General features: G+C 43.0%; 2 protein-coding genes across 10 annotated transcripts in view; one reads left to right on the top strand and one right to left on the bottom strand.

Moving 5' to 3' along the window:
- SLC24A1 (solute carrier family 24 member 1) overlaps positions 1 to 16,779 on the bottom strand; it is a 45,092-nt gene extending 28,313 nt beyond the window's left edge. Inside the window, exons 1-3 of one of the 2 annotated variants that reach the window (XM_025390376.1) lie at positions 15,429 to 16,779; positions 9,062 to 9,162; positions 2,016 to 4,028 (exon numbers count right to left, since the gene is read on the bottom strand). In XM_025390376.1, coding sequence (XP_025246161.1) covers positions 2,016 to 3,905 — 1,890 coding nt within the window. In that variant the 5' untranslated portion in view covers positions 3,906 to 4,028; positions 9,062 to 9,162; positions 15,429 to 16,779. Of the gene's footprint in view, positions 1 to 2,015; positions 4,029 to 5,885; positions 6,047 to 9,061; positions 9,163 to 15,428 lie in introns of those variants that run through there. The other variant, XM_025390375.1, reaches the window with a different exon arrangement.
- INTS14 (integrator complex subunit 14) overlaps positions 16,757 to 26,818 on the top strand; it is a 33,272-nt gene continuing 23,210 nt past the window's right edge. Inside the window, exons 1-4 of one of the 8 annotated variants that reach the window (XM_025390378.1) lie at positions 16,850 to 17,303; positions 18,171 to 18,204; positions 20,383 to 20,649; positions 22,236 to 22,343. In XM_025390378.1, the coding sequence (XP_025246163.1) occupies positions 17,278 to 17,303; positions 18,171 to 18,204; positions 20,383 to 20,649; positions 22,236 to 22,343 (435 nt within the window). In that variant the 5' untranslated portion in view covers positions 16,850 to 17,277. Of the gene's footprint in view, positions 17,304 to 18,170; positions 18,205 to 20,365; positions 20,650 to 22,235; positions 22,344 to 26,818 lie in introns of those variants that run through there. The other 7 variants (XM_025390382.1, XM_025390383.1, XM_025390379.1 and 4 more) reach the window with 7 other exon arrangements.

Here is a 26,818-nt window from a genome sequence, read left to right as displayed (position 1 = left end):
AAAAAAAAATTCATACTGAATCTATTTTGACAAATAAGAACAGAGATGTAATCATCCCTGTGCTTACTAATTGGCAAGGAGTTGCTACAAAAGCCCTCGAAGAGTCCCTTCAGTAGGTTATGTATTCTCTTTTGAAATCATGATTATGCTTCATTTGTCCCGCAAGCTTTTCTTTGATGGTCTAACTCAGATCAAATGGAAAGTTCAGAGTTTGCGGAGACTAAATAAAAGCAGAATTATTATGAGGGACTAGGAAGCAAGTCAGAGGCACTTTGGAAACTGCTGGCCTGTTGTACACCAAAGTATTAGGCATTTTCTTCAGAGGAGAATACCAGGACTTCATGGCCACCCCTGAGAACTTAGCAAGGCCTGCCCTAAGAACTGCATTAGGAGAGAGGTTCCTGTTTCCTTGTATTAAATTCTGTAATGCTCTAAGCCTCTCTTTCTTTTTGAAGTCTTTGGCTTCATGGAGGATAGTCTGGTGGGAAATAGCACTGAATGGGGAGTTAGAAGACTGGGTTCCTGTTCCAGTTCTGATACCTGCTGGCTGTATGACCCTGGGCGGGATATTTCCTTTTTGGACCATCTGCAAATGACACAATAGAAGCTCAATTGACCAGATCAGACACATAACCATTGCGTTGGGTCCTGATAGAACTGAACTCACTTGGACATGGGACATTATCATAGAATGCTAGAGTTAGACGGGACCTTTCAGTGATTAGTTGGATTCTATCATTTCTCCTAGAGAGGGCAAAGGACCTGTCTATGGTCACACAATTCATTAGAGGCAGAATCAGATTAGAACCCAGGTTTCCTGGCTCTCTGTTCCATGCTTTGGCCAGAACAACATGTTATCTAAAAAGTCTAAAGGAAGTGCATTTAATCTCCCTTGCCTCACATATCTCACAGACACATTGCTGAGTTTGGTCTCTATCCTGCTCACTCATCAAAACTGCTCTGGATTAAGTAGCTAAGTCCTTCCACTCTGCATGCAAAATTCTGCTCACACCAGCAGCTTCTCTGAGACCTGGAATAGGCAGGCTGTGAGCCAACCCTTACCCAAACTCACCCTTTAGGAGCAGGAGAGAAGTGGGGTCTGTGTTCGCTAAGGTACCCTCACTTTAGAGTCTCAAGGAACAAAAAACTTGGAATGATCTGGGTGTGGTGGTATGTGCCTGTAGTCGCAGTTACTCCCAACCCAAAAAACCCAAAAAATTTTGGAATGAATTTTCAGAGATCACTTCTGCAATTAATCATCTTCCAGGTTATTGAATCATCCAATGAATTTAACAAGAAGGTCCCTCAAGTGAGCAGAGAAGTTCTTGGAAAGGAACTCATGGGTCAGGAGAAAGCCCTAGGATTGGTGCTCCTGGTGTCTGATCTCCAATGCGCACAGAGTGAGGGGTTCTGCCCCCAGGACTAGCTTGTCAGTGGATGAACAGAGCTCCCATCTTTTCTAATATTTTCAGAACAAAACAAAAATATAAAAGCTTCCCCCTTATCAGACCCCATCCAAGTCTGGAATGTGAGCTAACGGGATTAAATGAAAATGAGGGTGCTAGCTAAACCCTGAACGCCATGTACATGGAAGAGATTATCATTTTTCCTCGCCTGGCATCTTCTTGGACATTCTCCAAAGCCCAACTCAAATGTCATTTCCAAACACCTGGTCATACCAACCCGAGCTCAAATCTTGGTTCCACTGCCTATTTGCTGTGTGACCTTGAACCTGTGGTTTAACGTCTTTAGGCTTCAGTTTCCTCTCCTGCAAATGGGGATCATAATATGACCAGTTTATAGGGTGATTAAGGGTTGAGCCAATGTCATGCTTACAAAGGCCCCAGCACAGTGCCTGGCAGAGAATAGGTACTCTATAAATGTTGAATAAATAGTAAGGGAACCAGAGCATTCATCTCTTGAGGTCTGATCCAGCACCTTCTCTTCAGGTCCTGGCTTCGCCACATCCTTTCATGTCAAAGGGGCTAGAGAAGCCTGAGCCAATTTGTCCTTACCTTGCTGAGGTCTCCTAAGGCCATGACCTTAGCCGCTGGCCTCCTGCTGAGCTGCTCCTTCACCCAGGCCTCGATTTGCTTGTTCCACTTCATGGTGAACACATAGAAGGCATAGGCCAGCAGCAGCAGCAGGCTCTCCCACCAGGCAATAAGGCTGTCCAGGAAGAAGAGGATGAGCATTATCAGGTCAAGGATGTAGAAGGAGACATCACGGAATAAGGGCCACCAGGTGAGGTTGAGGATCTCTCGGGAGAAGAGGGAACAAGTGCCAATGACAAAGAGAATGTTGAACACAGCAGAGCCCACAATGGTACCGATGCCCACGTTGCTGTGGGAAATGAAGACACCGATGAGGGAGGTGAAAAGCTCAGGGGCAGAGCCTCCAGCAGCCATGAATGTGGCGCCTGCCACATCCTCGGAGATCTGCAGCTTGTCTGTGATGACACCTAGGGCTGGAACGAAGTACTCATCGCAAACAATGGCCAAGGCCACAAACACATACATCATGCCAAAAATGTGCAGGACCACCCAGCCCTGCCGCCGCTCCTCCACACTGAACAGATCTGGGGGGTACTCTCCCTTCGGTGGGAGGTCTGGCAAGATGGGAGGCAGCACTGAGGGACTGGGACTGAGCTCCTCTGGGAGCAGGGCCGTTGTGAGGCTTGGGGAGGGAGTGGTGGGCATGGCTGGGGTTGGCTTCACAACCACACAGTGATGGACCTGCGTGGTCAGCTTTGCCCTGAGTGTGGGGGTTGTTGAGGTGCTGGGTGCTATGTAAGGTTTCTTTGCCAGCCTCCAGACTGTGGTTGGGGCTGTTTCGATGGCTGACACACTGGTCTTCGGTGAGGGATTCCTAACACTCCAGGCAGCAGTGAAGGCTTTGGTTTCTGATGGGTTGCTGCCTGTCATGGTGCTTATTGTCACCTGCCCCTCAGAGGTGGCTGGGGTATGCGTCAGGACTGTTCCCTGGGGAGTCTTCAGGTTATTCTTTCCCACTAACCGCCAGGGATGGGCTGAGCTGTTACTTTCCACTCTTCTGGGGGGAGACAGATTGTTTTTTTCCACGATGCTCCTTGGAGAAGTCAAGACGTTTGTTTCTACCTCATGTGTCAGAAAAGTTGGGGTGCTATCAACCATTCCCTTCAGAGTGGTTGGGGTGGTTTCCTCCATTATTCTCTTAAGAGAGTTGGTTTCCAGTATTTTATAGGTTGTTGTAATGTCACTGTCCTTCACTGTTGTTCTGGGGGTGATCGCATGGCTTGTTTCCGTTGTCATGAATGTGGATGAAGCGTAAGTGCCTACTCTTCTACCACGTGGGGAAGGAGTATACTTCACCTTTTCCCTGACTTGAGTTGGGCTGTAGCTCTTCATTTCTCCTGTGGGTGTTGGGGTATACTTTTTTACTATTTGTCTGCTTGAAGTTGAGGTGTAGTAAGTCAGTGTTCTGCTGGATGTTGGGGTGTCTTCCTTCCTTCGTTCTGTACCTGCTGCTGTTGGGCTATAATTATTCTTGGTTGTTGTTGGGATCATCTTGGCTGTCCTTTTAGGAATATCGGGAATATTCTCCACTGTCATGCTCAGTGTTGCTTCATCACTGCCCACTGAGGCTTGGGGTACCAGCATCTCACCCCCCATTTCAGAGCTAGGTTTTGGAGGGTTGCTGCTCACCATCATCATCTCTTCACTGGGGAGGTCCCGGCTGGCCAGTTTTACAGGCTGATGAGAAGAGACTGCTGCCCACAATGAGGAAAGGCCCCGGGGTCCTCTAAGGTGCTGGTAGGTAGAACTGATGATCAACATTCCCAGTAGGAAGAGGAGGCGACTCCAAGGAAGCCGCTTTGTCCGGAGTAACCGCCTATCTTGCGGCCCCATCCTGATCAATTTCCCCATGCTGGCCAGTTATATCTGGTTACAGAAGGCCTCTCATTCTGTCCTAAGATGGAGGCTACTCTGGGATTCAGGTTGGTGATCAGAGATTTCTCCATGAAGCCCAGCCAGGGGGTATCCACAAACCTAGATGGTAGAAAAAGAGATTATTTACCACTAAGAGGAGATCTGGGATCCATAACAGCCTCATATGGAAAAAAGTGACAATAGAAGCCCCAGGAACACAAAAGTATAATGCATGGGGTCTTTGCAAGAGTAAACTACTCCTGTCCCCTGCTCCAGAGGAAAATGCCTACTCTTAAGAGAAAGAGTACCTAGGGGTCCTCTGTACTATGTAGGCCTGCCAGCAGCCCAGGTTCCTGAGCTGGGGCCTGAGTGCTCTATGGAGTCTCCCTGGGCTCTCAGCAAAAGATCTGCCAGTACTCTTCAGGTCCAAGCCTAAGATGCTGGGAGCTCAGTCATCCATAGCTGGTGCCAGGCCACAGGTCTCACCTTATCAAAGGCAGGAAGGAGGTAGGGAGATATGGCTTTAAGCTATAGACAAAAAGAGGCAGTAGTGGAGGGCATTGCCAGGGACATTAAGGCTCCATGTATTTTTTTGGACTGACTTAAAACAATTCCACCATCCAGAGTGGGCAAAGCTTAAAAGTCAATGTTATAGAGCTTCCCAGAGAATACAGCATGGTGGGAGGATCATGGGAAATGGAGTTGAAAGCCTAGACTCCCTGTTCTGCTGCTTACCAGCTGTGTCATCCTGGACAGGCTGAGCCTTGGTGCCTCATCTGTGAAATGGGCATGATAACATATATATTGGTTATGCAAATATAATCTCTGGAAGGACAATTGGGGAAGGGAAACTGAGGATCAAAGGTCAGAAGGTGACTTATTTTCACTGTATAGTCTGTTAGTTTGACCTTTTTATCATGTGCATAATATTTTTAATTTAATTTAAATTAAATTAGAATATGAATAATAACAGTGTCATAGGAATGTTGAGAGAGTAAAAACATATGAAAAGCATTGAACAGGCCAGGCATGGTGGCTCATGCCTGGAATCCCAGCACTTTGGGAGGCTGAGGCGGGCAGATCACTTGAGGTCAGGAGTTCAAGACCAGCCTGGCCAACATGGTGAAACCCTATCTCTGCTAAAAATACAAAAGTTAGTCAGGCATGGTGGCACATGCCTGTAATCCCAGGTGCACGGGAGGCTGAGACATGAGAATTGCTTGAACCTGGCAGGCAGAGGTTGCAGTGAGCTGAGATCGCACCATTGCACTCCAGCCTGGGCAACAGAGCAAAACTCTGTCTCAAAGGAAAAAAAAAAAAAAAAAAGAAAAGCACTGAACAGAAAGGTTAGTTTTACATAAGAATGAAGGAGGGAAGAACATGAAAGGCCCTCAAAGAATCCTCATTTTATAAAGAAGGGTATTGAGGCCCAGCCTAAGTAAGTATTTATTAAATCTCTAATTAATGTCCACACACTACTACAAAACAATAACTGGAAATTATTGGTTTTGCATATGATATATTAGAAGTGAGCTGAGTAACCCATGGAATCTGTCTGGTACAACTCCTCGTCTGAGATATGAAAACACAGAGGTCCAGAGAGGAGATGTGACTTGCTTAACATTACACAGCTAGTGAGTAGCCAAGCAGATGAGCCTCCTAACTCCCCTTTCTTTCTTGCATGCCACACTAATTGGACATGCAAAGGCACTTGTCTTAAAAAGCAAGAGAGGGACAAGCAAAAGGAGATGTAGGAATAAGTGAACTTCCTTCTTTGTCCCTGATTTCCGTAATTTTCTTTCCACTATCTCCCTGCAGCCCCCCGATCCTTGCCATGAACTCAACACTTTGCAGCAAGCCCACTTGTATCTCCAACAGAAATTTCAGAGGGTCTCTCTCTTTCTGATGTTCCTGTGTTATGTAACAGAGCTGAGCTGGCACCCCAGCTGATCACTCCTACCTAATTACATCATTTACCTTCAGATCTTGGCATCTGGCTGTCTTCTCAGCTCTGGAAACTCGTCAGAATCCAAGATCTCAAAGAGTGGGTCTGAAGCTGGACAGCAGGGAACACCCCATTCTCCTGCCCCCAGCTCTCCTATGGAATCCTAATTCAAGGCAGGGTCAGGTGTGAAGGGCAGCTCAGGGGAAGAATATCCGATCGTGGCTAATACCCACCTCCTCTAAGAAGCTTATCAGGGCATTGCACAAGTTCTGGGTCCCAGTGCGCCTGACCAAGCCTGAGAGAGTGGGCCTTCCACCAGGGACACAGATGGGCTCACTGTGGGCCCGCAAAGTCAGTGGAGGAACTGGGGAGATTTCTCAAACTTGTTTCTAAGCTATGAGAATGAGAGGTGGTCTAGGGTTTCCATGCTTAGATGGTGGAAAATTTTGGAAAGATTCAGAAGGTGCCTGGGGCTTAAGAGATCAGAAGGCCTCAGTTAGCATTAGGCTCGACTTGCTGCTGTGTGATTCTAATGTAACCTACAAGTAAATGTGGGGATAATAATATCTGTCCTACCTATCTGTAAGGTGAATGTGAGAATCAAAATAAAAAACAAAGTTTATAGAGAAAACACCATGCAAACTTCAAAGCAATTCATACATGAAATCTATTTTATTAGGCCTAAAGGAAATCCTTGGTGTAGAGGGCACTAACGGATCTCCCCAGAGCAGGCTGGGACATCCCAAGATACCTGAGGAGTTGGCATGCTGAGCTCCCTGCACCTCGAGTCCATGACTTGGAACTGATCAAAGTGGGAGTAGGGTAAGGTAGTGGGAATCTCGTCATCCTAACCATTGATCTGGAAGCCATTTCAATCATTCAGCTAACTCGGCCTGATATTTACTGACTGTCCCTTTCTCCCTTTCCTGTTTCCTCCAGAGTACCTGGGTGCGTGATGCTTTGGGTTACTTTCATCTGAAATAGCAGGTAATCCTCACAGCCTCACCTCTGCCCTGCTTCACCTTGAGTGGCCTGGAACAGTAAGAAGGTCACCAGATCCCTCTGCTGAAGCCTACAGGAGAACCCACCCACTGTGGAAGAGCTGGCTTCATCTCTGAGTATGCTGGGGTCACTCTGGATGTTGGAAGCCTGGGGTCAGGGCCTAAGGTCTGCTAGTTACACGTCCTTGCCTTTATGCTGCTGTGGGCAGAACCAAACCTAGTTCTTTCCCTTTTCATGCCACTGTGTAACACAGTCTCAAACTGGCCCAGAAAGATGAAAAAAGGAACATAATTCACAAAGTAAAATGAGTGATCTTTTTTTCTGAAACAACTCCTCTACATTTACAATGTTGTTTATTCAATATAAAAAATTCAGGGGAGAAGGAAATCCTCAGAAAAGTGATTCCTTTCTCTCATATATTCATAAATGTTGCCAAGGAGTTCTTCCTGGAGTCTAACCTAAATCCTACCTGTTGGGGGTAAACACAGCTTCTTCTGTCTTATTATCATGGGATTCTGGCACATTTTGAAATTCAGCAGGAAATTTGGCTGCTCAACCAAGAATGGAAGCATCCTCTATACTAGCCATGTGAGTTTGGACAAGTTATTTAACTTCTCAGTTGCTATAAACCTCTCATCCTGTAAAATGAGAATGATAATGACATTACCTGTTTGATAGGGTTGTTGTGGGGATTAATTAATTTGTAAAACATATTAACAGTGCCGGGTACTATTGTTGTTGTTATTCTGCTTTTAGGTATCACAATCAGATTGTGTTAGAGGGGTCAGCAGGTATCACAATCAGATTGTGTTAGAGGGGTCAGCAGGTCTCCATGCATTTCACTGTTACAACGTTCTACTGTGCATTTATTTGTGCAATCACCTGATTAATGTGTACAACTCTTACTAGAGCAGGTGAACTCCAAGAAGACAGGGACCTTGCCTGTCTTATTCATCACTGAATCCCCAGAGCCCAGAACAGTGCCTGGCAAACAATGAATGTATTTAATAAATAAATTTACTTATAATTTATTTATTTATAAGTAAATTTATTTATTAAATATATTTACTTTATATATTTATTTATATTATAAACATATTTATTAAATTAAATATATTTAATATATATTAAACATAAAAAGCATAACCCAGTGAGGAAGATGCTCAGAGATGGAGCCCCTGAGGGGATGGAGAGGGGAATGCCCACTCGAAAAGTTCATGACCTTTTGAGAGCAAATGGCTGGAGAATGGCCAGCACCACTGAGAAGGGGAAGCTGATCTGCTTTGCTCTATAAAATTGCCTCATTTTATACCCTCCCCTGGAACAGGATGGAAGAACTGATGGGGCAGATCTGGCTCTGACCCTCACGATAAAATAAGGGGGTGAGGAAGGCAGATCTTAGAGGTTTGGCAGGACAGCAAGGAGGCCTTTCCTTGCCCTCCAAAGCTCTAGGCCTTTCCTAACTTTTATTAAAACAGAAAGAAGAGGGAACAAGACTTTTCATCTGACATGGAGGGTTTGTGGCTAAGGCTGGTTTATTTCTGGGCCTACATCAGGAGTTGCAACCGACTCTACAGTTGTACAGTGGAAAGTAGACAAGATTTGAAAGGGTCGCAAATTTTATTTCTTTTGTGTTTTTTCTTTAATCTGGCAAACAGCAAGCATTGATGGGTTGCAAATTTTAATGCCTTTAGGTCCTGGGTAGATAAAAATAAGTTACATCAATCATTTTCTAAGTAACTGGGGAGTGCTGGGGGCTATTTCTGGACAGAGAATAAATGACCCACCGATAGGTATTCCAATGTCAAACAATTTAAAAATATTAAGAAGCAAACAAATGAGTCTGAGGGCTGAATTTAACCTACAGGTACTGCTTTGAAACCTCTAATAAAGTAACAAGTCTGACAAGAAGCAAGCCTAAGGTCTCTGATTCTCAGCTTCCTCATTTATGAAACCAGGAAAGACAAGCTTCCTCATGGAATTGCTATTAGAGTAACAGTGAGAGGATCTGTGGAAAAGCACATTGATCTGTCCAACCTGTACAATGTCACAGCCTAAGGCCTTTTGTTTCTATTGTTTTATTTGTGCATATTATATTGTTTATAGGATTAAAAATGGCTGTATAGTTGTCACTGGTGGAAAACAACAAAATAAGTCCCCAAACATCCTATGATACATCTTTACAAGCCAGTGGCTAGAACCATACCTGAGACAGGGAGATGCAGGTGGTGGCACTTCACACTGAGTGCAGCTCAGAGACAGGATTTCATCCTTACAGCCAAGTGCCCTTCTGGAGAGGCCAGAGGCCTAGAGAAAAGGTCAGAGAGGTGATTTCAGAGGGATTCAGTGTGGCCAAGCAGGAAACCACATAGTCCCAGTATGATTCACAAAGCCCCTCAAAGTAAGAGAAACAGCCCACTAAGTAAAACTCCCACGTTAAATCTGACTTTATAAAGGAATGATGATTGAGGCACAGCAAGATACCTTTTTTTTTCCTGTAAGCTGACAAAGAGTAAGAAATTTAAATAACACCCAATGCCAACAAAGATACCGGTGAGGATGTGTAAATCAGGTATAGCAGCCCAAGTGACCTTGTTAAACTGTAAATCAGATCATGTCCCTCCTGTATGCCAGACTTTCCAGTGGCTTCCCACCTCAAAAGCCCCTATATTAGTCTACCAGGCCCTTTCCAGCTTTGCTTGTAGGAGCAAAAACTGAAATCTAAATGTCAATAGGAAACTGATTACATAAATGATAATAGCACATCTTTATGACAGTCAATTATATATAGCAGTTAAAAGGAATGAATGTGATGCCCAAGATATATTAATAAATCAATAACAATAAAAGCAAGATGCAGAACAGTATATATAATATTGTTGCATTTAGGAAGAAAGTATTATATATGTTATATTATATAGTATATATAATATGTATATACATACACATATATACATACATATGTAGAGACAATTTTGCAAAGCATATGTAAGAATGGCTATACTTCTGTCACCAATAGATATAGAATGAACAAAAACAAACAACGACTCTGATATTTCACTTCTCCAACCCAGTAGCTAGAATCATACTTGAGGCACAGATATATGTATGGTTGCTTCTAAGAAAGCAAATGCTTATTTTTCACTTCATCTATTTTGAAACTTTGAATTTTGCCTGATGCAGTGGTGCACTCCTGTAATCCCAGCACTTTGGGAGGCTTAGAAGGGAGGATTGCTTGAGAACAGGAGTTCAAGACCATCCTGGGCAACATAACAAGACCCTGTCTCTAGTAAAAGAAGTATTTGTGGCAAACCCACAGCCAATATCATACTGAGTGGGCAAAAACTGGAAGCATTCCCTTTGAAAACCAGCACAAAACAAGGATGCCCTCTCTCACCACTCCTATTCAACATAGTGTTGGAAGTTCTGGCCAGGGCAATCAGGCAAGACAAAGAAATAAAGGGTATTCAATTAGGAACTAAGGAAGTCAAATTGTCCCTGTTTGCAGATGACATGATTGTATATTTTAAAAACCCCATCACCTCGGCCCAAAATCTCCTTAAGCTGATAAGCAACTTCAGCAAAGTCTCAGGATACAAAATCAATGTGCAAAAATCACAAGCATTCCTGTTCACCATTAACAGACAAACAGAGCCAAACCATGAGTGAACTCCTGTTCACAATTTCTACAAAGAGAATAAAATACCTAGGAATACAACTTACAAGGGATGTGAAGGACCTCTTCAAGGAGAACTACAAACCATTGCTCAATAAAATAAAAGAGAACACAAACAAATGGAAGAATATTCTATGCTCATGGATAGGAAGAATCAATATCGTGAAAATGGCCATACTGCCCAAAGTAATTTATAGATTCAATGCCATCCCTATCAAACTACCAATGACTTTCTTCACAGAATTGGAAAAAACTACTTTAAAATTCATACGGAACCAAAAAAGAGCCTGCATTGCCAAGACAATCCTAAGCAAAAAGAACAAAGCTGAAGGCATCATGCTACCTGACTTCAAACTATACTACCAGACCACAGTAACCAAAACAGCATGGTACTGGTACCAAAACAGATAGATAGACCAACGGAACAGAACAGAGGCCTCAGAAATAGCACCACACATCTACAACCATCTGATCTTTGACAAACCTGACACAAACAAGCAATGGGGAAAGGATTCCCTATTTAATAAATGGTGCTTGGAAAATTGGCTAGCCATACGTAGAAAGCTGAAACTGAATCCCTTCCTTACAACTGACACAAAAATTAATTCAAGATAGATTAAAGACTTAAATGTTAGACCTAAAACCATAAAAACCCTAGAAGAAAACCTAGGCAATACCATTCAGGACATAGGCATGGCCAAGGACTTCATGACTAAAACACCAAAAGCAATGGCAACAAAAGCCAAAACAGACAAATGGGATCTAATTAAACTAAAGAGCTTCTGCACGGGAAAAGAAACTACCATCAGAGTGAACAGGCAACCTACAGAACGGGAGAAAATTTTTGCTATCTACCCATCTGACAAAGGGCTAATATCCAGAATCTACAAAGAAGTCAAACAAATTTACAAGAAAGAAACAAACAACCCCATCAAAAAGTGGGCAAAGGATATGAACAGACACTTCTCAAAAGAAGACATCTATGCATCCAAGAGGCACATGAAAAAATGCTCATCATCACTGGTCATCAGAGAAATGCAAATCAAAACCACAATGAGATACCATCTCATGCCAGTTAGAATGGCAATCATTAAAAAGTCAGGAAACAACAGATGCTGGAGAGGATGTAGAGAAATAGGAACGCTTTTACACTGTTGGTGGGAGTGTAAATTAGTTCAACCATTGTGGAAGACAGTGTGGCGATTTCTCAAGGATCTAGAACTAGAAATACCATTTGACCCAGCAATTCCATTACTGGGTATATACCCAAAGGATTATAAATCATGCTACTATAAAGACACATGTGCACATATGTTTATTGTGGCACTATTCACAATAGCAAAGACTTGGAACCAACCAAATGTCCACCAATGATAGACTGGATTAAGAAAACGTGGCACATATACACCATGAAATGCTATGCGGCCACAGAAAAGAATGAGTTCATGTCCTTTGCAGGGACATGGATGAAGCTGGAAACCATCATTCTTAGCAAACTATCACAAGGACAGAAAACCAACCACCACATGTTCTCACTCATAGGTGGGAATTGAACAATGAGATCACTTGGACACAGGGCAGGCAACATCACACACTGGGGCCTGTTGGGGGTGGGGAAGTGGGGGAAGGATAGCATTAGGAGAAATAACTAATGTAAATGATGAGTTGATGGGTGCAGCAAACCAACGTGGCACATGTATACCTATGTATCAAACCTGCACTTTGTGCACATGTACCCTAGAACTTAAAGTATGATTTAAAAAAAATTAAAATTAACTTTGAATTTTTCTCCATAGACACAAATTAATTTTTTTTTTTTTTTTTGAGACAGGGTCTTGCTGTCTTGCCCAGGCTGGAATGCAGTAGTGCGATTTTAGTTCACTGCAACCTCCACCTCCCGGGTTCAGGTGATTCTCATGCCTCAGCCTTCCGAGCAGCTGAATACAGGTGCCCACCACGACAGCTGGCTAATTATTGTATTTGTAGTAGAGACAGGGTTACACCATGTTGATCAGGCTTGTCTCAAACACCTGACCTCAAGTGATCTACCCACCTCAGCCTCCCAAAGTGCTGGGATTACAGGTGTGAGTAATCCATGCCTGGCTTCCCAGCCTTACAAATTACCTTTTATAATTTTTTAAAAACTAGTTTTATTTGGCTTTATCTTCTTTTTCATTGAAAGATGCCACCAAGGTTTTAAAAGGGTGAGTGGTGAGCCTGGCAAGATAGGTCAGGGCCCAGATATGAGGGGCCTTTAAAAATTTAGACTTGATAGCATTTTGTTTGTTTGTTTGTTTGTTTTTAGAGATAAGATCTTGTCCTGGCTGGAGTGCAGTGGCACAATCATAGCTCACTGCAGCCTTGAACTCTTGAGCTCAAACAATCCTCCTGCCTCAGCCTCCTGAGTAGCTAGGATTACAGGTGCACACCACCACACCTGGTTAATTTTAATTTTTGTAGAGACAAGGTCTTGCTATATTGCCCAGGCTAGTCTCGAACAGCTGGGCTGAAGCGATTCTCCTGCCTCCACCTCCCAAAGCGCTGGGAGCCACCACACTAGGCCTTTATAGCACTTTTCAAAGGAAAGAGTGTATGGAATAAAGAAGTTCCTTTCTACTTTCTTAGAGAAATGTAGTATCTACCAAGTTTTCTCTGTTTTCCCCTTTGAAATTTTCTTTTTCCAGTAACCTCTCTTACTCCCCTCCTATCTTCTTTCCACAAATGCACATCCACCATCACATGCCAGACCCTGGGGGATCCAGTGGTGGATAAAGCTCACCCTATTTTCAGAGCAGAGGCAAAGTTAATTGGAATTGGAAATGTGTAAAAGCTTTTCTTTGTTCAGTGAGTCTTTTCATTATTTAAAATAGAGAGAAGCTTTGTGGTTTTCTCAAATGCTCTGGAAAAAACTGAAAGAGGATTGAGAGCAATTTTAAAAGGAGGGGGAGCACAGTTTTCCAAATACATTTCAAAGGAAAAGAGGGAGAAACCTATGGATTAAAAGAGACTTCTGAGATATAGCAACGGATCTCAATATCTGGATCTTACTTGGATCCTGATTCAAATAACCAAAGTGTAAAAAAGTAAAATTTATGACATTTATGACACAACTGAATATTTGAAAGCTGATTAGATATTTGATGATCTTAGGGATTTATTGTTAATTACGTTAAATTTGATAATGGTATTGTAATTATATATTTTTAAGTTCTCTTTTAAAGATACATAAGGAAACATTCTATCTGGGATCTGCATCAAAATAATATGTGGGGAGAAGTCGGTAGGGGTGTACATGAAACGAGATGAGGATTGCATTGACAGCAGAAACTGGGTGAAGGGAACACAGGGATTTCTTATCCTAATCTCCTTATCTTTGTCTATGTTTGAAATTTTCCATAATAAATTTTTTTTTTCAGAAGAGAGAAGGGTCATATTTATGATATTTTTTGACTTCTGCTTTGGTGAAAACAGTGAAATAGGGAGGGGGGAATGATGAGAGGAAGAGGCTGGAGCTTAGAAGTATGATTTGGGAGTGAACACTCTCCAGACTAGAGGGGCAGGAAGGGAAATGCAGGGCAAAGGACATCATGGGAGTGTGAGAAGAGAGGGAAGAATGGAAAAGAGAAGTAGGCTCACTGCTTTCCCCTTCCCCACCCCTCAGCCTTTTCTTCACTTACTCATTCCCTACCCCTTATCTCTGTAGATGAACAATCATCTTGGGGCCAAATGCAGTGGCTCATGCCTGTAATCCTGGCACTTTGGGAGGCCAAGGAGGGAGGATCGCTTGAACTCAGGAGTTCAAGACCACTCTGGGCAACATAGTGAGACCCCCATCTCTACAAAAAATTTAAAACTTAGCCAGGCATGGTGGCACGTGCCTGTAGTGTCCCAGCTACTTGGGAGGTTGAGGTTAGGGGGGATTGCTTAAACTCAGGAAGTCAAGGCTGCAATAAGTCATGACTATGCCACTGTGCTCCAGCCTGGGTGACAGAGACCCTGTCATCACACACACACACACACACACACACACACACACACACACACACAAATCACCCTGGGAACTTAACAAGATTCTCAAGCACCAAGTCATGAAATTCCATTTCCATTTCACTTGGCAAGGCCTGGGAATCTGCATTTTCAACACGTGCTCTAGGAGATTTAGATATCTAGACTTCCCTTTGAGTTCCCCAGTACCTGGCCCCTGTGAGAGCCATGGTTTTTCTGTCATTAACCTTTACTCTGTCAGAGTGGGGATCAAACTGCCTTTCAAAGCCTTTGGGACAGCAGTCCATCGTTTCGAGCCAGGAAAAAATAAAGGGAATGAGAGATTATGCAAAAGAAACTTATTTATTGATTTCCTTTAATGTGTGTGTGGAAACATGCAAATGCTGAGGGTTGCTTGACTGGGGAAAAGAAATTCATCAGTCAGCTATGGCTTGAAAGACACCTCCTTTAAGACCTTCTAACCTTTGTGCTGATGTTCTCTGATGTTATAGTCACTGAACAACCTTCTGATTTGTAATGGGATTCCACTAAGGAGGAAAAACAAACTAGTTGCCCTAAGTAACACAGTCCTCCTGGCAGTTGTGCCTTTTATCATCAATTTAATATATTGATTTTTTGCTTTCCAAGTCTCCCAAAGCCTGTTATTCAGAAGAACTAGGTCACAAGATTTGATCATCCATCAGCAAACTAACTTAAGCTTTAGGGTTGGGTAAGGTAATGAATCAGACCTTGCAACTGAGCCAGAATTACCAGGACAGTAACCCTGTGGCTAAGTCATTGTCACATTAGGGGTAACCAGACACTTGCTTACCCACACATTCTTGGCCACATCCCTCCCAATAGGGAAAGATTAGAAATTATGACTAAGTTATCAGGCTGCAGCCTTACTTACCTGGAGCCCAATGCCTGCTCAAGCATAACTAGGTCTTGACATGATGAGATGAGCCAGGTTGGGGAAAGAAGTTTTGAAGCACAGGGCAGTCTGCAGGGCCCTGGGCCCCAGTGCTGGCAGGGATATTCCCAGGGACAGGAAAAAACTACAAGCAACTGGACCCACACTCTCCCACAGAACAAGCTGTGAGAAGTCAGATAGACTCGTCTGTTCAGTTCAAAGCATCCGCCTTCCTTGTCCCATCCCCTAATCTCACCCCATCCCATCAGCTAAAAGAAAAAGGCAAATGCCTGCAGCCTTCTAGAGGCCTTTCTGTACTCACTCTGTAACCTATGTGGTTCCACATTATTCTTTGAACCATAACTACTCAGGGGCCTGCTGGCATCCATCTAAGCCTATCTCTAGCTGGGATTCCCTGGCTACCTACATGGTTAGAAAGAAAGTCACCTCTTGCCATCTTAAGGACTTCACTGAGGCACAGGCTACAATGGAGACACCAGGCGGCCAGAGTGGCAGGCAAGAGCCCATGTTGCTTTACAGGGAAATCTGAGCATGCATGCCTTGTCCAGGGTGAGGGGAACGAAGGCCCCTCAAAGAGGGGATGGGGGAATAAAGTGAGCATTTGGGCTGAGGAGACCACGGGGCCAAGTCTTGAGGTAAATTGGGCTCAGGTCAGCTAAAAAGGATATACAAAGCGTACCTCAGCCAGGAATTACAGTTTGGGGGGTTTTTTTTCCCCAAAAGCCTGAAATTCTCGTGTCTTAGCCTCCCAAGTAGCTGGGATTACAGGCGCCCTCCACCATGCCCGGCTAATTTTTGTATTTTAGTAAACAGCGGGTTTTCACCAAAGCCCAGGCTGGTCTCAAACTCCTGGCCTGTAGTGATCCGCCCACCATGGCCTCCCAAAGTGCTGGGATTATAGTCCTGAGCCACCGCTCCCGGTCAGGAATTGTAGTTCAGGAACTGTAGTCTAAAAAGAATAGGAAGAGGATTCTGTCAACCGGTTCAGAGGATATGAGAGCGGGGGCTGAAGAGTGACGAGGAAAACAGCAGGAAGGGTTGGGCTCGTGCACCGACAGGGCCCAGGGAAGTGAGGGGACAAAAGTGTGAAGCGGTCACAGAGTCACAGGGCCAGGTGAGGCCCATGGGTCAGTGGGGCAGGAGGGGGAGGAAAAACCCCGAGAATGGGGAGAGATACAGGGCAAAGCAGAGAGATAGGGCGAGAAGCCCCGACGCAGCCAAGGTTCAGAGAAATTGGGGATTTGTGGGAGGAGAGGGGTGGCCGCGGATTGGCCATCGCGAGGAGAGGCCGCGCCCCCTAGCGTCCTTCCGGGCTGAGCCAGAACCCTACCCGGGCGACCCTGAAGCTCGCCAAGGACCGCCCCGCCTAGTGCAGAGTGTCGGCGCCGGGTTCCCTTCTGTCGCGCGGCCCTATAGTTCCGGCTGTGGCGCGCGGGCGGAAAGTTTATGGTGACGGACTGTGTCCGGCGATGGGCACGGGGTGAGTGGGAGGCCGAGGGCCCGTTGCTGCCTTTCGTTGCTTATTGGGGTTACAGGTGAAGGGGATAGGGGTGAGGAACAACCCAGGGCCAGCGCTTGGCCTTCCCGCCACCCTGGCGGCCGCCCCGCGCCGTCCCTGAGGCGCCAGTTCCGGGGCGCTGCCCCCGTCCTCCCCTCTGTTTCAGGCTCGGGGTCCCCAGCTCCGCGTAAACTGCACGATTTCGCCCTCTGCTCAGCCCCGCTCTGCCCTCCCTTTCCGTGAGAGACTTCCAGATCTCACATTTTCTTGACTGATTTTTAAGGTAAAAATACATCTCCCAGATGCGATTTTCAGTCTGGACTTTTAGAGATGAAGTTGTATCTGAGAACTGGGGAATTATAGCTGATGGACGATTGGTATTCAAGGCCAAATAGGTGGCTTGGGCCTATTTCTCAGACCGTTCTTGAGAAAGAAGAGCCCTAGTTGTTAGAACAGTACACATGGGAAGTGGGTGGCGGTGGGAGACTTGAGGCTCAGAATCCACCCGAGTAAGGAATACATAGTGTTGTTCTCACAAAATTGCTAGACTGTGGTGGGCAGGGATTTTTTTTTTTTTTTCTTTTTTTCTGAGACAGAGTCTCGCTCTGTCGCCCAGGCTGGAGAGCAGTGGCGTGATCGCGGCTCCCTGCAACCTCTGCCTTCCAGGTTCAAGCAATTCTCCTGTCTCAGCCTCCCAAGTAACTGGAACTACAGGCGCACGCCACCACGTCTGGCTAATTTTTGTATTTTTAGTAGAGATGGGGTTTCACCATATTGGTCAGACTGGTCTTGAACTCCTGACCTCAGGTGATCTGCCAGTCTAGGCCTCCCAAAGTGCGGGGATTACAGGCCTGCCTGGCCTTTTTGTTTTTTTGTTTAATCAGGCCTAGACTGCTTGAATGAACTATCCTTCAGGAATTTTCAGTTCCCTCCTTTACTCCAACCTGAGTACTAAATTGATTTCCTACGACTTTGTAACCGTTAAGGAGGTACATTTGGGAGTAGACACAAATGCATCAGTTGGGAGAAAGAGCCAGTTCCAGAGGTGTCTTCAGAGAAGGCAAGACTGCCAGCTGTCATCTGTCAACAGCAGATTTCACGGGCTGAAAGTGCTTTTTTGTATTTGATCTAAGTCTGTGTAAATGTTTCCTCCCATTCTCCTAAGACGTGAGGGCAGTACTCCTCATGATCCTCAACTTGTAAAAAGGCATCCTTGCATGAATGGGACTACCACAGGAGCTGGGCAGAGGCGAGGGAGTCCCCCATATCTCTGCTTGAATGAGAAGAGGAAATGTGTTTCTGGTGTCCAGAGTTAACATTTATAATGTATTTTGCTAAATAATATATGGTACATCTTGTGATTTAGGGGTAGTTCATTAGTTATTATCAAATTGTTGGGCACCTACTATGTGCCAGTTACTGTGATAAGTTTTGAGGAGACATCATGGGCAAAATCTGGCATGGTCCTTGCCCTTAGTGAGCATATGTTATGGTGTAGTTGAACCAATATTGTGCAGGACCTCACCTTTTTTTTTTTTTAATCAGGCCTATACTGGTTGATTGAACCATCCTTCGGGAACTTTCACTTTCTTCTTTTACGCCTATGATTATAGCCTGAGTTGTCAACATTGTTTCCATAAACCAGTGTATTCTGAGTTCAAAACAGTCTGCTTACAAATGGAATTTTGGCCCGGCACGGTGGCTCACGCCTATAATCCCAGCACTTTGGGAGGCAGAGGTGGGTGGATCACAAGGTCAGGAGTTCGAGACCAGCCTGACCAATGTGGTGAAACCCTGTCTCTACTAAAAATACCAAAATTAGCCAGGTATGGTGACACGCACCTGTAGTCACAGCTACTCGGGAGGCTGAGGCAGGAGAATGGCGTGAACCCAGGAGGCGGTGCGTGCAGTGAGCAGAGATCACACCACTGCACTCCAGCCTGAGCAACACAGCAAGACCCCATCTCATAAAAAAAAAATGGAATTTTAGAATATGACACATTTGCAGCTGGGCACTATCCTTAAACAAGCAGTCTGGCTACTGTTAAATGTTTTGAAGTGAATCCCAAAAAAGAAAGTTGTGAACATTAAATTTGTAACTGTTTATATCTATCTAATCTCTCTAATTGTATATATGCATTATGATTTTTATGAAGTTGTAAGCAATGTATAATACAGTTCTGGGGCCTGCTTTTCTCAGTTACTAATGCTTTCTATAATTATTTTTGCTATCTATAGTACATATTCATTTATAGTTTTATGATATTTCATCATGTCAGTAGACTACAGGTTGCTTAATAATAGAGTAGCAGCAAGCTGTATTCCCGTGAGCGGGTCTGTGTATCTGTAAACTTTTTTATTTTTGAGTACCAAAATGTTTTCTTTATGCTAATTCTCAATCCATAATTTTGAATAACTCCATTTCTACATTTTGACTTTTCTACACAATTTCGTGAGATAATTCCAGCTTTATAACTTTCTTTTCTTTTTTTTTTTCTTGAGACGGAGCCTTGTTCTGTCACCCAGGCTGGAGTGCAGTGGCATGATCTCAGCTTACTACAACTTCCGCCTCTTGTGTTCAAGCGATTCTTGTGCCTCAGCCTCCCAAGTAGCCACCACACCCGGCTGATTTTCGTATTTTTAGTAGAGACAGGGTTTCACCATATTGGCCAGGCTGGTCTCAAACTCCTGACCTCAAGAGATCTGCCCACCTGGGCCTCCCAAAGTGCTGGGATTACAGGCATGAGCCACTGTGCCTGGCCTTAAATATTCTTTAATTTTGTTCTTTTCCTTCACAGTTGAAGTACCATTGGCCAGTTGATGTACAATGAGTACTACTGAGGCTAGCAGTTTATTACTTTTGTTATGCTTAATGATTTCCAATTTGTCTAATTTGGTTTATGACTTTACTAGTCCTTTCATTTTTATATTTAGCATTCATTTTACTAAAACAAGGGCACCAACCAACAAAATAATTAAACACATGCACTAATACTGCAAAAAGGTTGTGATGGTGCCAAAAAACAATGGTTGATTGTCAGATAGCACCACCATATGACAATTAGAAATGTTCTTCAGTAAATTAAGTGTTAGAGAGGAGATGTAGGAGTTTATTAAGTTGCGTAAAAGTCAAATGTGTGAAAGTCAAGGGCTACCTGAAGTTAGCAGGGCTTTTTTTTTTTTTTTCCAGTAGATATATTTAGATAGTCCTTGATTTATGGTCACCTAATGGGTGATTCTAAGAGTGGTCCTTACAATGAACTAAGCTGCTCACTTCCCTCTCACTGAGTTCCCTAGGGATTATTCCTCACCTCAACATAAATGGTGTTTGCCTCTGCTAATTTCTGGGAAATTAAAGTTATGGTGAAAAATATTCTTTTCTCTCCATGACATGTAAGACCTTATTTATTTTCTACAGCATTTCTCTGTTTATAGCTGTCTGTTTGCATTCTGATTGGGAACACTGGGATCGTTTTCATCATGCCGACAGTGGTGGTAATGGATGTATCCCTTTCCATGACCCGACCTGTGTCTATTGAGGGGTCCGAGGAATACCAGCGTAAGCACCTAGCAGCCCATGGTTTAACGATGCTGTTTGAGCACATGGCCACAAATTACAAGCTTGAATTTACAGCACTCGTGGTTTTCTCATCACTTTGGGAGTTGATGGTCCCCTTCACAAGAGATTATAATACCCTACAGGTACAAAAAGTAGTAAGTTATTGTATGTACAGGGCCTAAATTTATTGGGAGGAAAACTGTGTTATAATGCATTGAACATTTAGAACTTTGGCATTATTTAGTAAGTCTATTAATACTTAATATGTGTAGCTAAACAACAAGAATTCACAACCAGTAGGTCTTAATGCCTGCTGTTTCTTCGGTACAGCTATGAGTTAGAGCTGTGAGTTTTTCCCTTATTTTCCTCTCTTGGTTTTCTGGAATTCTCTGTGGAAAAGTGAGCATCTCAGGATGTAGTGCTCCATTCCCTAAAATTTAGGGTCTTTGGGCTTAACACTTAATTTTTTTCTACTCTCCCATAAAATTTGAGGAAATGAAAAATTAGCCTTTTCTTGTTCTAGAGTAATTCAAAATGATATTTCCTTTCCAACAAATAGCTTTGATTTTGATACCAATAAATTAAAATTTTAAAATCTCAATTGGTAGATACTATCTTTCAAAGGTGTTTTCTGTGTCATGTCAGAATTTACTTTCTGACAACATCTCTAAATGATAGTATTTCCAGCAGTGCCTAACACAGTGTCTTACCCATGGTGAGCAGTCAAGAAGTGTCTGTTGGCCAGGTGTGGTGGCTCACGCCTGTAATCCCAGCACTTTGGGAGGCCAAGGTGAGAGGATCACTTGAGCCCAGGAGTTTGAGACCAGCCTGGGCAATATGGCAAGATCCCGTCTCTATTTTTAAAAAAAAGAAGTGTTTGTGGAATTAAACTGAACAGTTTAACAATTGTTAGGTGGTTTAGAAATCCAGGCTCAATACAGTTTGAATTTTTTAATACAAGTAACAAAATTTTGTTAAATAATTCCTTTTATTATCTCAGATTTTTTAAGTGACTTAAAAGCTTTTTTTTTTAAATTACACTGACTTAAAAAAATGTTTTTTTAATTTTTTTCATGTAAAAGGATATTAAACTTTTGGTATATATGCTGACTTTCTTACAGGTGAATAAACTAAGGATTTCTGATGTTCTGCAGTTCTGAAATTTAGAGAATTGCTATATAAGGAGTGAGACGTAATGCTTTAGACCAGGAACCCTGAAGTCAAACTACATACTTAAAAATCCAGGTTCTGTCACCTTTAGTCATGAGACCTGGGAAAGTTATTTAATCTTTCTATACTTTAATTACTTCATTTAAAGATAGGGTTAGTAATCTATACCTTATAGTTTTATTGTGATAGCTAAATACATAAAAGTGCCTAGGATGTTACTTAGAACATAGTTAATATTCAGTAGATTTTGTTATTATTTTTGTGATGTGTTTAAAAGTTCCTTTTAATTTTTTCTTTCAAGGTCCGCTTATAAAGATGTAAACTTGGTGGACTGTTCACTCTTACCTGATAAGAGGATAGAATAAACGGAATTCTTTTCACTATCTTTAATAGTTGAAGAAGTCTTTTCTAGCATTTTTCTTTAAGAGGCTGTGCTTTGGTGCTCTCAGATATATCAGTGTCCCCTGTGTAACATTCATACTTTGAAAAATTTATGTTGTTTTCTAATAACTAATTAAAACTAAAGAGTAACTAACAATTTTATCTTTTATTCAATAAGGAAGCACTAAGTAATATGGATGATTATGACAAAACCTGCTTGGAGTCTGCATTAGTTGGTGTTTGCAATATCGTTCAGCAAGAATGGGGTGGTGCAATTCCTTGCCAGGTAATGATCAATTCTTTTTCATTGCTCTAAGTTAACAACATTAACCACTAAGGTGCTTCGATTTTCTTCAGGCTCTGACACAGCATGCGTTGTAATTTCTACAGACTACGTTTTACTCTATTGGTATCTTCTTAAGTGAAGGTACTAAATCAACACTAATGCATTCAGAAAGCAGGAAAATTATGCCTTAAGGAAAGCATCCTCCTAGTAAATTGACTTATTGCAAACTAGTAATGTTATATAAAATACAAAGGGCTCACAGTGGAATTTTTGAACTATACTCCTTGGAAGGGGTCATTCTAATTTTGAGTGATAAAATTGTAAACATCAGTATAACATAGCTTGTCTTCATTATCTCAATGCAATTATTCAGCAGACTTCTTTTTTCTTCTTTTTGGACACAGGGTCTCACTTTGTTGCCCAGACTGGAGTGCAGTGGAGCTATCATGGCTCACTGGAGCTTCAACCACCCAGGCTTAGGTGATTCTCCCACTTCAGCCTCCTGAATAGCTGAGACTACAGGCAAATGCTACCACACCTGGCTAATTTTTAACATTTTTTTGTAGAGATCGGGTTTTGCCATGTTGCCCAGGCTGGTCTCAAACTCCTGGGCTTTGGTGATCCACCCACCTCATCTCCCAAAGTGCTAGGATTACAGGGGTGAGCCACTATGCCCAGCTTTATTCAGTAAACTTTTAATCTTCTCAATTGAGTTGTCTTAAAAGTGAGGAGCATAAAACATAACATCTGGCCAGGCGCGGTGGCTCATGCCTGTAATCCCAGCACTTTGGGAGGCCAAGGCGGATGGATCACCAGGTCAAGAGATCGAGACCATCCTGGCCAACATGGTGAAACCCCCATCTCTACTAAAAATACAAAAATTAGCTGGGTATGGCGGCGTGCACCTGTAGTCCCAGCTACTCTGGAGGCTGAGGCAGGAGAATCACTTGAACCTAGGGGGCGGAGGTTGCAGTCAGCCGAGGTTGCACCACTGCACTCCAGCCTAGCGACAGAGCGAGACTGTGGCAAAAAACAAACAAACATAAAATCTTTTGCTCTTTACTTAGACTCCACAGTAGGCCACATTAGCATCAAATCAGAGCAGAGTAGTAGCAGAAAAAGACAACTGGAAATTTGCTCTATACAGATACTTTTGAAAAGTAGTAACATATTTTGAAGGAAAAAGAAACATTGCTAAAAGAAATATCATAATAGTCTACAACAGGAGTCTGCAAGCTTTTTTTGTATTTTAGGCTTCATAGGTGTCTGTGGCAACTATTCAGCTCGGCTATTATAGCATAAAAGGAGCCATAGATAATAAGTAAATGAATGGGCAGGGCTGTGTTTAAATAAAACGTTATTTACAAAAACAGACAGTGGGCCAGATTTAGCCTGTGGGCCATGGTTTGCTGGCCCCTGGTGTGTGACTTTTCATTATAGGGTCAAACACAGGATTCCTCAGTAGTGTCGGTAGCATCACTAGTATTTATTTTTTAATAAAACAAAAAAGATTGTAGCCAGGCATGGTGGCTCACACCTGTAATCCTAGCACTTTGTGAAGCCAAGGTGGGAAGATAACTTGAGCCCAGGAGTTCAAGACCAGCCTGGACAACATAGTGAGGTCCTGTCTTAAAAAAAAATAAAATAAGATTGTAGTTGCCTGGGAGTCAGGGAAAGATATGAATTGACTCAAAAGAAGCAGGAGGGAATCTGGGACGTGCTGGAACTGTTCTTTACCTTGTTCGTGGGGGTGGTTACACAACTGAATGCAACTGTCAAAACTCATAGAACTGTATACTAAAAAGAGTGATTTTACTGCATGTAAATTATATCCCAATAAATTCACCTTTAGAAAACAACAAAAACATTTTTTCTTGTGAAAACCACCCTGTTTTATAGAATATAGTGGATACTTGCTAAAGAAGTCAATAAATGCCTTTTGATCAATTTCTTTTCAGAAATAAAAAAACTTTTTATGGCATCTCAGCTTAAATAAATAATATAGCTTATTATTTATTTTGGTAAATCCATGCATATAGGATGTCTTATTTCCTAACATTATAGTGAATAAATGAAGTTTTGTTGTCAGTATCTTCTGAACTGAAAGCTAGCAGGTAGCACAGTTTCATTTGCTATTTCTTCTTTGGTTTTAGAGGAAAAATTCAGATTTTAAGAACCAGACCTTGTGCATCATGCAGACTTCTGACTTTTATGATTTTCTTCTTTTGAAAAAAAGGAAGAATCTGAATTTGAGATATACTGTATGTAACCTGAGGGCAAGGGGCCAAGCCTGAATCTGTCTCTAGTAAAAATACAAAAATTAGCCAGGCATGGTGGCACATGCCTGTAATCCCAGCTACTCAGGAGGCTAAAGCAGGAGAATCACTTGAACTGGTGAGGCAGAGGTTGCAACAGTCAGCCCAGGGGTGCCATTGCACTCCAGCCTGGGCAACAAAAGAGAAACTCTGTCTCAAAAAAAAAACAAAAAACATTGTAGTAGAGGTGGTGGTTACTGGTTATTGTTTCTATAATCAGTTACTATATAACAAACTTGTTAAATGTGGAATTTTTTTCCAGGCACGATGGCTTACACCTGTAATCCCAACACTTTGGGAGGCTGAGGTGGGCAGATCATCTGAAGTCAGGAGTTAAAGACCAGCCTGGCCAACATGGTGAAACCCTGTCTTTACTAAAAATACAAAAATTAGGGAGGTGTGGTGGCATTCGCCTGTAATCCTAGCTACCCGGGAGGCTGTGGTAGGAGAATCACTTAACCTGGGAGGTGGAGTTTGTAGTGAGCTGAGAACGTGCCACTGCACTCCATCCTGGGCAACAGAGCGAGACTCTGTCTTAAAAAAAAAAAAAAAGTGGAATTTTTAGCCAAGATTTGCTTTTTTATTATTATTCTTTTGAAACACAGTCTTGCTGTGTCACCCAGGCTGGAGTGCAGTGGCATGATCTCAGCTCACTGCAACCTCTGCCTTCGGGCTTAAATGATTCTCATGCCTCAGACACCTGATGAATAGCTGGGACTACAGGAGTGTGCCACCATGCCCTACAGAAGTGCACTACCACACGCGGCTAATTTTTGTATTTTTAGTAGACAGGGTTTTGCTATGTTTGTCAGGTTGGTCTCGAACTCCTGGTCTCAAGTGATCCTCTGGCCTGAGCCTCCCAAAGTGCTGGGATTACAGCTGTCAGCCACCACACCCACCCTTAACCAAGGTTTTAGACAGCTGTACCCTGTCTTTGTTATTTAGTAAAGTCTGTTTCATTTTGACATTCATGAAATATTTCATTATCCCATAACATCTGAAAAAGCTGGTGGAGGTAAATCATTATATAGCAATTGTTGATACCTAGAAAAGGAAATTGCCTTGTAGTCAATTGACTATCATGCCAAAAGATAACATCCTTCCAGGGGACCTCTACTAAGCATTCTTGGGCTTTATCAGTAAGTGCCAATCTTGATATTTCACACAGTGCCACCACTTAATACTGCCTTAAGGGCCGGGCGCAGTGGCTCACACCTGTAATCCCAGCACTTTGGGAGGCCGAGGCAGACAGATCACAAGGTCAGGAGTTCGAGACCATCCTGGCCAATATGGTGAAACTCTGTCTGTACTAAAAATACAAAAATTAGGTGGGTGTTGTGGCATACGCCTGTAGTCCCAACTGCTCGGGAGGCTGAGGCAGGAGAATCACTTGAACCTGGGAGGCAGAGGGTGTAGTGAGCCGAAATCACACCACTGCACTCCAGCCTGGGTGACAGAGTGAGATTCCGTGTCAAAAAAAAAAAACAAAACTGCCTTAATTGCCTATTATCGTCAGGTTACCGGACTAGGCTAGGGAAAGCAAAAATAATCCTCTCCTGGGATGCGTGGGAAGTCTGTCCCCCACAGGATCATTCTGAAGCAATGAAGAAAAGGAAAATGATTTTGCAGTTACTATCCATTGTTGGTATATTTTATTGTTTTTTTCAAATTACAGGTTGATTAAGAATGCATTTTAAAGATCTTGTATATTTCTGCTTAAATAGCCTTTATAAATACATATTTTAACCAGGTGTCATTTTAGTTGACCAGGCGTAGAGTTTGTCATCTTTGAAAATAAAGTAGCAAAATTCAGACTACTATGCTGGTACTTCCTAGGAGCACATGTGAAATGAATCTTCATTCCATATTTGACATTGGTATGTTAGATACCAACTCCTTATCTAAGAGTTGGGGTTCTAGTTTTGTTTTGTTTTTTTTTTGAGACGGAGTCTGGCTCTGTCGCCCAGGCTGGAGTGCAGTGGCCAGATCTCAGCTCACTGCAAGCTCCGCCTCCCGGGTTTATGCCATTCTCCTGCCTCAGCCTCCCGAGTAGCTGGGACTACAGGCGCCTGCCACCTCGCCCGGCTAGTTTTTTGTATTTTTTAGTAGAGACGGGGTTTCACTGTGTTAGCCAGGATGGTCTCGATCTCCTGACCTCGT

The sequence above is a fragment of the Theropithecus gelada genome, chromosome 7a, assembly GCF_003255815.1.
Source record: "Theropithecus gelada isolate Dixy chromosome 7a, Tgel_1.0, whole genome shotgun sequence".
NCBI lineage: Eukaryota > Metazoa > Chordata > Mammalia > Primates > Cercopithecidae > Theropithecus > Theropithecus gelada.
This window is presented reverse-complemented; position numbering and strand designations above follow the sequence as displayed.